Source organism: Thalassophryne amazonica, chromosome 20, assembly GCF_902500255.1.
Source record: "Thalassophryne amazonica chromosome 20, fThaAma1.1, whole genome shotgun sequence".
Classification (NCBI taxonomy): Eukaryota; Metazoa; Chordata; class Actinopteri; order Batrachoidiformes; family Batrachoididae; genus Thalassophryne; species Thalassophryne amazonica.
The window spans coordinates 47462873-47475772 of NC_047122.1; the positions used below are offsets into that span (position 1 = coordinate 47462873).

A 12900-nucleotide genomic window follows, 5' to 3' on the forward strand; every position below is an offset into this window, starting at 1 on the left:
CAGCCCTGCGGCTTTCAGACGGACAGTCAGTATGCAGTGGGAGCCATGTTGATGCCTGGTTCTATGTCAACCGCTGCTCTCTGGATGGTTGAAGAACTGCGTCTTAAAGACAGGAAGTCTTCGCGGTAATTCGGCACCGCGATGAAAAGACAAGAGCGGCTTGGGGAGGCACAGGGAGCGCCGGAGGGGAGCTGCTCCTAGGTTACTGAACACCACACAAAGCAAGTGAAGTTATTGCTAGTTAGCCGCACAGCTAACTGAGTAGCAACAGCTGTGCGGTGGTTAGCTGTGCGGTGGACGCTTTCTTGTTTCAGTGCTTTAAAAATATTTTCCTTTTTCTTGTATTTTGCTGAGCTATCGTTTGAGTATTGTGTGTCTGAGCCAACAAGGGGGGCGCCGAACTCACGCTAGTGTGCTAAAGGTGTCTTTTTTGAAGCTAGCTACCTGTTAGCCATGTTTAGGTCGTGTTTCCCAGTCACGACTAAGCCTTTTCTGCCAGAGTGGTGGATCCTAAATTGAGCATAATTTCTTATCTTTCTGTTAGTTTGCCTGCTGTGCAGCTCGGTTCTTTTGTTGCAAGTGAGCCAAAAGTTGTCCAGAGTTGAGCTATGGCATCAACGCTACACCCAGTCTCTGGCAAGCGACCAATGTGCTGGAGCAGCTAACGGGCTAGCAGCGTAACTTTCCTCTCGCCGTGTCACAGAAGCTACTTCCTCGCTACCCCACCTCTCGTACCTGAAGCAAGCTGGCGGCCCTTCGAGTAGAAGCTGAGGACAAGGAGCTGGGGCCGATGGCCTGGGTGCTAAAGATGGACGATGCCACCATTGAGTCCGGGCTGGTGCACGATTTCGACGCCAGCCTGTCCGGCATTGGGCAAGAGCTGGGTGCTGGAGCCTACAGCATGAGGTTAGAGCCATCATCATCTTAGCAGCCGAGCAGTGGGTACAAAATACGCTACTTAGAAGTCTTATGATCATAGCTTTTTTTTTTCTTTTGTACTGTTTGAGATGGCTATTTGTTTTGGAATTTGGTGAGTTGCAGTCACTGCAGGGTGCCATGCTCAAACAGAGGCAAAGATTAATTTCTGTATCAATCACAATTACAGAGGAAATGCATACACTATACTCTGAGGGACAAATGAAGGGCTGTGTCAGTTTATATCTTTAGTAAGAATGGGTGATATAGAATAAACCGTGGCTGTTGTTATGGTAACCATAACTGCGTGTTGGTAGGTTAATATTACGGTGGTGACATGATGCCTTAACCAAAATAATGATAATTAAACCCAAAGAATAACTGAAACAAGAAATGGTGGTTGATATGAAGGGAATAAAAAAAAAAAAAGTCTTCCATCGGAGAATCAAACCCCTGTCTCCCACATGACAGGCGGGGATACTTACAACTATACTAACGAGCAGCTAGCAACCCACACTGAGTCACAGAACATCCGTTATGGTAGCTGTCATAACAATAGGGAACCGTAGTCTCGTTTGAGGGTGGGCGATAAAGGGGTTAAATGAAAGAGCATAAGACGTACTTCCGGGGACAGCCTCAGTATTATGGTGTTAGATTGGTGCCAAAACAAGTCTAGTTTAAAACATGCGTTCGGGTGTATTATATTTCACACACGTAGATATTAACTGCAATAATTTACGCACGTGCAGTTAATATCTATGGGTGTGAAATAACATTATACGCCTGAATGCATGTTTTATGCAAGACTCCTTTTGTCACCGATCTGACACCATACAGTATCATTATTCACATTAAATGTCGCTAAAACTTACCGGCACAACCTTTCCCATTTGCCTTGTCTTCCCGTCTCCACTCGGAACCGGAAAAAACTACACTTTTCGCGACTGTTTCGGTGATTGCAGCCGAAAAGGTGAGATGTCACAGGCCCGAAAGGCCTAAAATTTCGAATTACGGCTGCTGTAACTGTAACAGTGTTGCTAAAAATGTAAATATGTACCATTTGTTGCTCTTTTAGGCCACAAGTCACAACAGCTTGCTGTATTGACAGCCTTGCAAACAAAAACGGTGTCAATTTTATTCACAAGTTAAAATTCTAAGAAAAATGCCAGTGTCAGTTCATCCCAGCATTTACTTGTCCTATGAGGCATTCAACTGAAAAACATGCTGATAATTCTGTTCTGAGTTGCAGGAGTTTGTTTACTTGATGATGGTTTCACCTCGCACAACTTCTGGCTTACATCATACTGGTCTGGGTTTTTGCTTAATTTGTGAATAAATTTGTCTGATACTCTGAACCTACACATGATTCCACCTTCTGCCACACATGGCACATATATAAACATGTCATAAACTATCATTAACCCTCTGGAGTCTTGGCTATTTTTGGGCGTTTTTGACTACGTTTGGTTTTACCTTCAAAACCTGTTTACCTGGCCTTGTTTGGTGTCATTTTTTTCAGCACAACCTCACCAGTGTGACTTTACAGTTTTTCTTTCATTCTGACATATTGCATTAAAACATTGACCCAACATTCACCCCAAAACATAAAATTCGAATAAGAAAAAAGTTGGTTTTTCTACTGTGAAAACCAGAAATATTTTTAACACACCATTTTCATAACTTAGAATGTAATTATAAATTGTAAACTTCAAAACTGTATGTAAAAATGTAGTATAAATAAAGTTCCATACAACAACTCACATTAAAATGCAGGAAATGCTTTGGGTGTTTTTTGTGGCTAGTTACATGCAATAAAATGCCACATACATTATATTTGTGCCACCCAGAAAAACAATTCCTGCTCGGTGCACGTCAGAAGCTCAAAGAATTTGTACAGATATTCCACCTCGATATCCGTGTGTATTTTTCCTTGTTTTTGGAGCATTTTTATTGGTATTGGTACAGACTGCCCTGGCTGTTAGTGTTTCTCTCCCACCCCCCCCCCCCCCACCCCAAAAAAAAAAAAAAAAAAAAAATAGAAAAAGGTGTTTTGGACTTTGGGGGGGATCTCTGCCTGAACTCCTGTGTTCTCCACACCGAGAGCCTGCTCACTGCTAGAGCAGTGTGTGTCTCCACCCTGCTGCTCCGGGACTCAGCGTTAGAGTGGAAGCGCATGAGTCCTGGAGAAGATGGGGAAAAAAGTGCGTGGTCCGATCCACTGCAAATCTGTGCATACAGATCAGTGAATCCACCCGCTCTGGTGCATCCAGACCAGAAAAATAAAGTCCACTTCACCATCACATTGATCACGCTCTGGTTCAGGCTGTGATGATGCACTCTGCGCTTTGATCATCTTCATTCAGTTCAAAAAGAGAGAGACTTGACACGCTGTTCCAGACACCTGCTTATTTTGATGCACTAACTAAAAAAAATAAATAAATCACACACACTAAAACACACTCCAAGCACAGCAAATAACACCCAACTTTCAAAACAGATTTTTTTTTTTTTGACTGTCGCAGACAGATGCGGAAGAAAAGTCCTGTTTGCAAAACGCGCGCACACACACACCCACTCACGTAGGGTCTGTGTTGTCATCAAACCCATGGGGATTGGGATTGGTTAGCTTCTGAGTTTTCCACCAATGGTAACACTGCTTTCTCCTGCTGCAGTTGAGGGAGTCTTATTTCTTCCCAACCCTCTCACTCCTCCAGCTGAAAGAGTAGGAAATGAGTTGTTTTGTTGCAGCTGTCTGCAAGACGCGCAGTGAATATGAGAATATTATCCCCACAAAAAACTTGAGTAAATTATTAATCATAATTCAAGTTATAGTTGGCCTGTTAACAAAATTTAAAAAGTGGTGTGGAGGTTGAAGTCTCCATGCTCAACACTCAGAATGGAGCAGGTTGTGTGCTATGTCCGCTTAATTAGGTCATGTGACTTTTGACATGAGGGCGTGTCATTCGACTCCAGAGTGTTAATATAATGGCATGGGTGAGTTGTTGTTATTATGGGTAGAAATTCTGCCCTTGCATTTGGGATGATCAAATATGGCACATCTCTACCCTTTGGGGTCTTTGAGAGTGATTCAGTGGAAACTGGAAATCCCAATGTCAAAAGTCTGATTTCCTACTTGCAGAGGTTTCTCAACCCTGACTGTAAACCTGTTGACATTTCCAACCTGTTTGTAAAATAGCAAACGTGCAGGCAGCCATTCCTCCCCTGACCTAGTGCATCAGATGCATAGAGGCTGAAAATTATGTAATTTCAGGTCTCATTTTCACACTTCCAAGGTATATTGAATGAAACATTCAAGCCCTAAACTAGTGAGGTGGTCAAGTTTAAGGCTTTCTTTTCGTTGGCTGCTGGAGTGAGGAATCGAGTGCAGTGGGAGCCGGTGAGTGGTTGACTCGATGTCCTAAAGCACTGGTGTTGGCTGACCTCTCGCTGGCAGACTCACCTCTCAGGGGCTGACAGTCTGACCAGTCCTGGTAAGATGGTTAGCATTTGTTAGCCCAGTGCCATTAGCATTATTGACATTCACCTTATGGATCTCAATGTGTTGCTTATGGAGTTCACTTAGGGTAGCATTAAGTAGTAACCAATGTGAAAGACTTAATTAAGTTGGCTTTTTATTTATTTGTTCATTTGTTTTGTTGGGCTGTGGTTAAATTCTGTGCATGCTTGAAATAAGTTTTATTATTGGCAGTGATTAATGAGCTTGATGTTCATTTGTCTGATGCATGACTATAAGTTTAGCAGTCAGATTATCTTCCAAATGTTATGTCTCTCTAACAAGTTCCCCATATTATATGTTCCATCAGAGTAATTATCAATGAGAAAACAAAAACATGGTTGAGATTTTTTTGGGCCCGCAAAGGTGTAAATAGTTCCTACATGTGCAGTTTATCACTGTATGCAAATCGCTGGAAATGCAGTAGCCTCATAATAAATGTTTGTGCTCTCTCTCTCTCTCTCTGTCTCTCTCTCTCTGTGAACTAGGCATAAATCCACATGTGCTATCAGCAGCTACTATAGTCATCTGTGTTTGGTGTAATTTAGCTTAGTGTTGCTAAGGCAAATGGGCTTTCTTGTGTGTGAAAGCAAGGTTACAATACTCAGGTGATGGGTTGTATGTTTATGAAAAGTGTACGGTGTCAGTGGGTTTAGGGTACTGCTATGTGGGGCTATGGCAAGGGCATGTTTTGAGTCAGCAGCTGGTAGGAACGGAATGTCTTGCTGTGTTTCAGTGGAACCAGCTCCTCAGGTTTCATGAAGCAGATGTAGATTTCCTGGGCAACAGAGCTAAACAAGGCCGTGGTCCTGCAGTTGGCACCAGGTGGGCAGCCACTTTGGGAGAGAAGATATGAAAAGTGGTTTAATACAAGATGCAACACTAAGTTGAAGAAAATTCTGTTTTTAGTGGGCCTCGTGTTGAGAGCAAAATCACTATTTGAAAGGAACCGCTGTAGCTAATGTTCCGATGGATATTTCTTTACATGATTAAGGCACCTTTTCTGCAAAGTTACAGAGAGCTCCACACACATTGTAGCATCAGTTTTGTTGTAGACTCGTTGACACTTGCAGGGTTGTTGGGGTGAGTTGAGGACATGTTAGATGTCTGAAGTGGGTGCCAGTGTGAGAGATGGCATGTGTCAACACCTTTGGCTATCTCTGGGTGTTTTTTATTAATTTATTCCATGCAGCCTTACGTCTGCATTAGTTTGCTGTTTGATTGAATTGGATACTTTGTCATTAAGTCAGTTCATGTAGGTGTATCTGTAACCTGTAAAGTTGCATATTGTCTGAGTTTGCATGAGTCACAAACCATTTTTTCAATGACACACAAAAGTTTGTTGTGATCTCCTGATTTTGCATGGTAAACAAACTATCAAGCCATGATCTTTATGTGCAAGGTGGATACCTGCAGTGTTGGGGAGGAGAGGGTTGCTTTCAAGATCAACATGACTATGTAAGAATGGATTCCACATGATGATGCTGATGATGTGTGCATGCACGTGTATATTTGTAGTGCATCCAGAAAGAATTCACAGCACTTCACTTTTTAGACAAGGTTACAGCCTTATTCCAAAATGGAGTAAATTCAATTTTTCCCCCTTCAACATTTTACAACACCCCTCAATTACAACCCGATTTATTTATTTATTTATTTTGCAAGTTTATTAAAATTTAAAAAAACTAAGAAGTCACATGTACATACATCCCCCCCCCCCCCCCCCCCCCCCCCCCCCCCACCAAAACATTAAATCTAGGCTTGCATCTCAGATGTACGTCCTTCTGCCAAATTGTAGCTGAACTTTCAGGTCTTCTCTTTAATAAAACCCTCCTCTATATCACTTCATCATGAAGCTGTGTAACGGGATACAAAATGCAAAACATGCACTGTGCACAATTCCTCCAATCACAGCCACAGAAGTTTGTAACTTTTTCTGGGTTGTCTGGGTGTCTTGGTGGCTTTCCTCACCCTTCTCCTTCTTGCACAGTCACTCAGTTTTTGAGAACCGTCTACTCCACACAGATTTACCATACAGTGCCATACTGTTTTGTATTTCTTCATAACTAATTTTAAATAAAGTTCAAGACATATTTAGTGACTTGGAAATGTTCATGTATCCATCCCCTGACTTGTCTGAAGAAAACTGGCAAACTGATTTACAGGTGTTATACCAAAAGGGCTGATTACTTATGCAGTCCCTCATCTTGGCTTTTATATTTTTAATTAATTTATGTCAAGTTGTAGAGATTTACTTTCAGTTCAAGTCTAAGGAAGATCATTTTAGAAATTTTTATATTGAGAAGCCTGATTTACTTTTTGTATTTGAAATGTCATAAACAAATTAAAATTCATGAAATACAATGGGGCTGAATACTTTTGCAAACCACTGTATAAAAAAAAGTTTTTCACATTGTCATTGTGGGGTATTGTGTGTAGAATTTTGAGGGGGGGAGAAAGTGAATTTCATACATCTTGGAATAAGGCAAAATGTGGAAAAAGTGAAGCACTGTGAATACTCTGCAGATGCACTGTATATTTTCCCCAGAACTTTGTATAAACCTTAGAGAGAAGCCACATTATTAAATATGCAAGAATCAAAGGTAAAGAAAATTCATCATTTAATCTGTTTTGCAAATGGTTCAACAGGAAAACTATGCGCGGTATCTTTTATTGATGTCTACATTTTTTTAATATCCTCATCATCTTCATTTCTTCTGTGCAGTGATGTGCTGGCTCTACCCATTTTTAAACAAGAGGACTCCAGCCTTCCCCCTGAAAATGAGACCAAAAACCCCCCATTCCAGTATGTGCTGTGTGCTGCCACATCGCCTGCAGTCAAACTGCATGATGAGACGCTCACATACCTAAACCAAGGTGAGAGAATCACTACTCTAGGTTGTAGTTCATCTTAACTTTAGTTTAAAACATGATGTTCAAAGTAATAGAAAGTTCCTAAGCCAATGGGTGTTTGGAGGGGGTAAAATACCATGTCAGAGCTGTTACAGTAGAATATATTGTCATAATATTGGTGTCAATGTGACATGTTGAATTATTTCCTAGCCAGTGAAGATTTGTTGGGGAGAGATTTGTTACTGGATGCCAACATTTAGTGCCAACATTTGCATTTACAAAAATAAATAATTAAAATCTCTGGGACATATTTACATTGTTGACTTAATGGGATATTTTTCATATGATGAGCTGAACACAAGTGGTTGCTGTAGTTGTAATAAACACATGTACTCAACTGGGCTTTTGTGGTTTATGTTTTCATTCACCACTTCCTTTTTGTCTATTATCTTTGCCAGACACTTTATAGGGAGAACAGTCAAATCTGTATGACTGGTTCTACTTGGTGCATTTGTCATTTGATCTAATCACCAGGCGATGGTGCTATAGCTACAAATACATTTCAGAGTTGAAGGCCAATGCTGTAATTAGTACTCCTCTAGTTGCGATTTTACATTTTCTGTGCTCCTTTCACTCAGGCCAGTCTTACGAGGTGCGTATGTTGGACAACAGGAAGCCTGGAGAGTTACCAGAGCTGAATAACAAGATGGTGAAGGTGAGAAGATCGTCATCAGCCGAAGTATTATGGGACAGGAAAGCTTTGTCAACTGGATTTGATACCAGAAATGTGTGAGAGTGTCTTGGTGTATGTGCACACTTTGTAGAGCATAGTGCGAGTGGTTTTCCATGACCGCCGATTGCAGTACACAGAGCATCAGCAACTGGAGGGTTGGAAGTGGAATCGTCCTGGCGACCGTCTCCTTGACATTGGTAATGATGCATAAACAAAGATTTGTTTAAAATTTGTCTGTGTGACTTTATTTTCAAAGCTGTTTTTTTTTTTGTGGAACAGATATCCCCATGTCAGTGGGTATTGTGGAGCCTAAGACTCACCCCTCCCAGCTTAATGCTGCGGAGTTCCTCTGGGACTTGAACAAAAGAGCCTCTGTTTTTGTGCAGGTAACACATTCACACACAGTTGCAAAATTGAACTCAGGCTGTAATTGTTGATTTCTTTTGTAAACTAACTAAATGATATATGTGATCGATCGATCGATTGATTGATATGAAACTGTGGTTCATTGAACATGACAATTATCCGGCAACTGGACAGTGGGAGGAATTTGGGCTTGTGCGATTTGCTCTTGGACCCTTCGGCATACAGGAGTAGTAGTAGCAGCCTCTAAAATGCAGTGTGACTAAATCAATGCATAGATAAATTAGTCAGTCTGTCCCTTTCAGTTTAATGCAATAACTCAAGTAAATAAATAAACAACTTCATCTTGTGACTGACATATAACAACATATAACAAGGAAATACTCTGCAAATGAATCTGTTGAGCAGATAAGAGTGGTGTTTTTATTTGAAATTTTACATTGAATGTGGAATGTAGCTTTTCAGCATAATAAAATCAGTGGTGGGCACTGTTCCGATAATCCGATAACAGATAATTATCGAAGATAATGTTTTCATTATCGGATTATCTTTTTAGATAACTTTAAAAACCATTATCGGACTAATTATCTTCCGATACATTTTTGTCCGATAACGTTTAGACCGATAACATAGTAAACAAAGATGAACAGTGACAAACACTTTTAAAATTTAAAATCAGTTGAGACCTGTTAAGTTTTCTAACAGATGCATAGTTCTACCTCTGCAAACAGAAGAGAGCTGCTTCCAGAAGAAACCACTCCATCCTCTGCAGGCAAAAGAGAACCGGTCTCACAAAAAAAAAAAAAAAAAAATCATTTCCTTTAACACCATACTGATATGCTGGCAATATCACCCAAGTCATCCAGAGGCATACATTTTTAACTTATGGTTCAAATTTTAACCAAACTAATTTTGGACAAGTTATTTAAAATTACTGTCATGTCTGACGTTTTATAAAGTGAAAATATCAGATATATGTTTTAGTTTTAAAGTAATGTGCTAATTTTAAGGTTTTAGTGAGCACATGCTGTGCCCAGCAGTGCATTATGGGTAGGATAGCCTAATCTCAGTATGTTCACGACAGGACAAATGCATTTCAGACGCCCTTTTCAGGCTCCACGGACAGCAGCATTAAACTCTAGTGCCTAAAACTCTCGTGAATATATTCTCTGGGTTTATAGACGTTATTGTATTTGCATTTGTTAAATTCCACGCATCTTAAATATATCAGACATGGATTATCTGGGATTTTGTTTCGGCAAGTTTTTCAGGCCCCTACTGGCCAGTAGTGTTCATGGCAGTATTCACCCCAAGTACTAAGCGTCTGGGCACCAGTAGATGGCAGTGTTCTATTTATTTTGACCCCGGGTTATATCAGATGGTTGTCAAGTCAACTTTTTGGCTTTGCAAATGGCTTTTTTTTTTTTTTTTTTTTTACAAATTAAGTTTAAAAACAAAACAACAAAAAAAATAACATTACAGGACAGCTCTGCGAGCTCAGTGTGAGCGGTTGGATGCTTGTTGCTCTTCAGCAGCAGGATAACCTCACAATGGCCGACCAGAATAATATCAAACAGGTTTGATTTTCATTCGACCATATGATCGGCGATCAGGGGGTGGTCATGAGATGTTAAACGCAGCTTGTTACTCCATATACACTACACGATGCAGGATGCGCGATTAACCTGAAACTCGGTCCAAAAAATTCTTGCACGAATGAAAAATCATCTGAAAAAGGGCCAAAACTCGCACAGTGTAAAGCCAACATTTATGTGTCAAGACAATATTGAGTGAACGTTTTACAACATCATCACACGTGCGCACGGCACTAATAAAATGAGCGCACATTCTCCCCACATGCACACTTCCAGGGCTCCATAAAAATGCCTGTTTTTACAAATATAAAATGGAATATTTTACAAAAGCACATTTATCTGTAAACACCAACACACGACACATTAACGTGTTGGTTTACATAATGAATGACTGAACCAATCAGTGTTTAACAGAGGCACTTTTACCCAGAATCCTTTGTGATCTGTCTGTGTTTGTTACAAAACCTCAGAATTAGTGCATTATTCAACATTAAAAGATATATGTTATATTTTAACTTTGTACAAATGACAGAATTGACATTAATGGAGTTATTCTATCGGTATTAATGTTATTTATGAATCAAAACCAAAAGTCAGCATGACTTTATTTTCCAAGACCTCCACCTGACCGGAGCATTGTGATTGATAGAGAGCTGGGCTTTATGGCTGCACTCAGGGTGCCTCTGTGCTGGAAGCTGTGTAGTAAACAAGAGCTTCCAGCAGGGGCAGAATGTTCAAAGACAAGAGTGTGGCCTCATTGTTTGGGTCTGTTGTCACTTTTAATATTACTAGACGCTATTGTGGCATTAAAACTCAAATTCAGTTTATTAGTAGTTACAAATGTACCAGAGACAATATTGGAATTTATCGGTTATCTGTAACTTCCGATTCATTTTTGGGCGGTTTATTGTTTTGTCTTTATCAAAGATAACTTTTCAGTTATCTCATTATCTGTTATCGAAGTTAATATTTTGGTGATCTGTGCCCACCACTGAATAAAATGCATTCTCCCTGTGTGCAGGTACACTGTATCAGCACAGAGTTCACTCCCAGGAAACACGGGGGAGAGAAAGGTGTTTCCTTCAGGATCCAAATTGACACCTTCTCCCAAGGAGACAGTGGGGAGTACACAGAGCACCTCCACTCAGCCTCCTGCCAAATCAAAGTTTTTAAGGTACACTGCTATTTTATCATTAAATGAATGTTTTCTTACTATATGTGTGCCATTGAATCTGATCTCGCTCTGTTTGTTAGCCAAAAGGGGCAGACCGTAAGCAAAAGACAGACAGAGAGAAGATGGAAAAACGCACCCCTCAAGAGAAAGAAAAATATCAGCCCTCTTATGATACCACCATCCTTTCAGAGGTCAGTATGCAGTGGTAGGCAAATTGCTAATAGCTCCATAGAGCTACAATAAACAATACCGGGGCTTGTGCAGAGTCAACTACTTAATAAGGCCCTACTGCACAGTATACGTTAAGTTCAGTGGTTGCATTGATTTCAACCCTTTTACAAAATGGTATCTTCACATTCATCAGTGTTGTTATGCTACTTTTTTGAGAGAGAAATTGTCAGATACAGTATAATGTCCATCAGGCATGTAATGCATTGAAAACTTTTTTCCTTAAATAATCTGCAGTACAACATTGACAGAAATTGCAAGAATAAGATAAAAGAATGCTTGTTGTTTTGGGTTTCTTATGTAAAGAAACCTTAGGGTTTTTGCATTTATAAATATTTTTTATACAGTATTTGCATGAATTGAAACTCGATCTGCTCTGTGTAAGCCTGATCCCGTCAGATCTCAGAAGCTAAACAGTGCGGGACCTGGTTAGTACTTGGATGGGAGACCTCTTTGGAACACCAGCGGATGTGTGTTTCTCCAGGTAACACTGGAGTTGCGTCAGGAAGGGCATCCGGCGTAAAACTTGTGCCAAATATCAATGCGGATCTGGTATCCGCTGTGGTGACCCCGAACACAAAAAATGGGAGCAGCCGAATGGACAACAACATTTGCATGAATTGAATCCAATGAATCCCTTAACCCTCTGGGGCCGACGCTGTCGTATACGACGGCTAAGACCAAGCTTTACTAAATTATAAATAACTTTTTAATGATAGGAGATAGAAACTTACTCTTTTTTTTTTTTTTTTTTTTTTTTTTTTTTTTTTTTTTGCTGAAAAGTTAACTCCGGGGACATTCGAGCCAGCCATTGGCCATCTTTGTACTCCTCATAGAAGCTGTGTGATGACGTGCGCAATGTGAGTGTCCAGTCGGAATTGGTTCACCGTCACATGGTTTTCCAAAATCCAATTGTAGGGCAGATTTACCTCATGTGAAAAGCCAAAGATCATTTTCAGGAGTCATATGTTACTAGTTGGCCCGTTTGAATAGCCCCCTGGGTGCTCCAATGAATACATAACTATTGGGCTCCATGCGCCCTGCGCCATTACGCACAGTGATCAGGGTAAGCAGATGGAGAGCGTCTGATGACAGTCTCACTTGCTCAAACAAAAGTGTATAACTATCAGGATTGCTCCACTAGTTTCCATGTGAATGTTACTGGATAACTCTGTTGCTTTCTCGGCGTAAAGCACTTGTTTACCATATCAATGGAGCAAGGGGGAGGACCGCTCCTCAGACTGTAAGGAGCCAAAGTGTGAATGAAAGCTGCTTTAGGAGTAGCACAGAACACTTCAAAACACAGTAGAAGTAGAAGTTTGTGATGTAACCTTTGTGTAATAGCAGACAGAAATTGCTTTGAGATGAAGACAAACAAAAACACATAGACCATTTTGTATATATTGTTCAAAATGTGCATTTGTGTTTGTTTGAACCTTTTTGTTGTACAGTCTTTCACACAAGACCTCAAATTACCTTTATAAAGTGCCAAAACTGTTGTTTATTATAGTTTGCTGTGTGTTTT

General features: G+C 40.4%; 1 protein-coding gene across 4 annotated transcripts in view; it reads left to right on the forward strand.

Moving 5' to 3' along the window:
* The window catches only part of ubp1 (upstream binding protein 1), a 31137-nt gene continuing 18237 nt past the window's right edge, over nt 1-12900 (forward strand). Inside the window, exons 1-8 of one of the 4 annotated variants that reach the window (XM_034161077.1) lie at nt 1-201; nt 545-906; nt 7155-7306; nt 7921-7997; nt 8107-8212; nt 8295-8401; nt 10995-11147; nt 11228-11338. In XM_034161077.1, the coding sequence (XP_034016968.1) occupies nt 791-906; nt 7155-7306; nt 7921-7997; nt 8107-8212; nt 8295-8401; nt 10995-11147; nt 11228-11338 (822 nt within the window). In that variant the 5' untranslated portion in view covers nt 1-201; nt 545-790. Of the gene's footprint in view, nt 222-544; nt 907-7154; nt 7307-7920; nt 7998-8106; nt 8213-8294; nt 8402-10994; nt 11148-11227; nt 11339-12900 lie in introns of all 4 variants that reach the window. The other 3 variants (XM_034161075.1, XM_034161074.1, XM_034161076.1) reach the window with 3 other exon arrangements.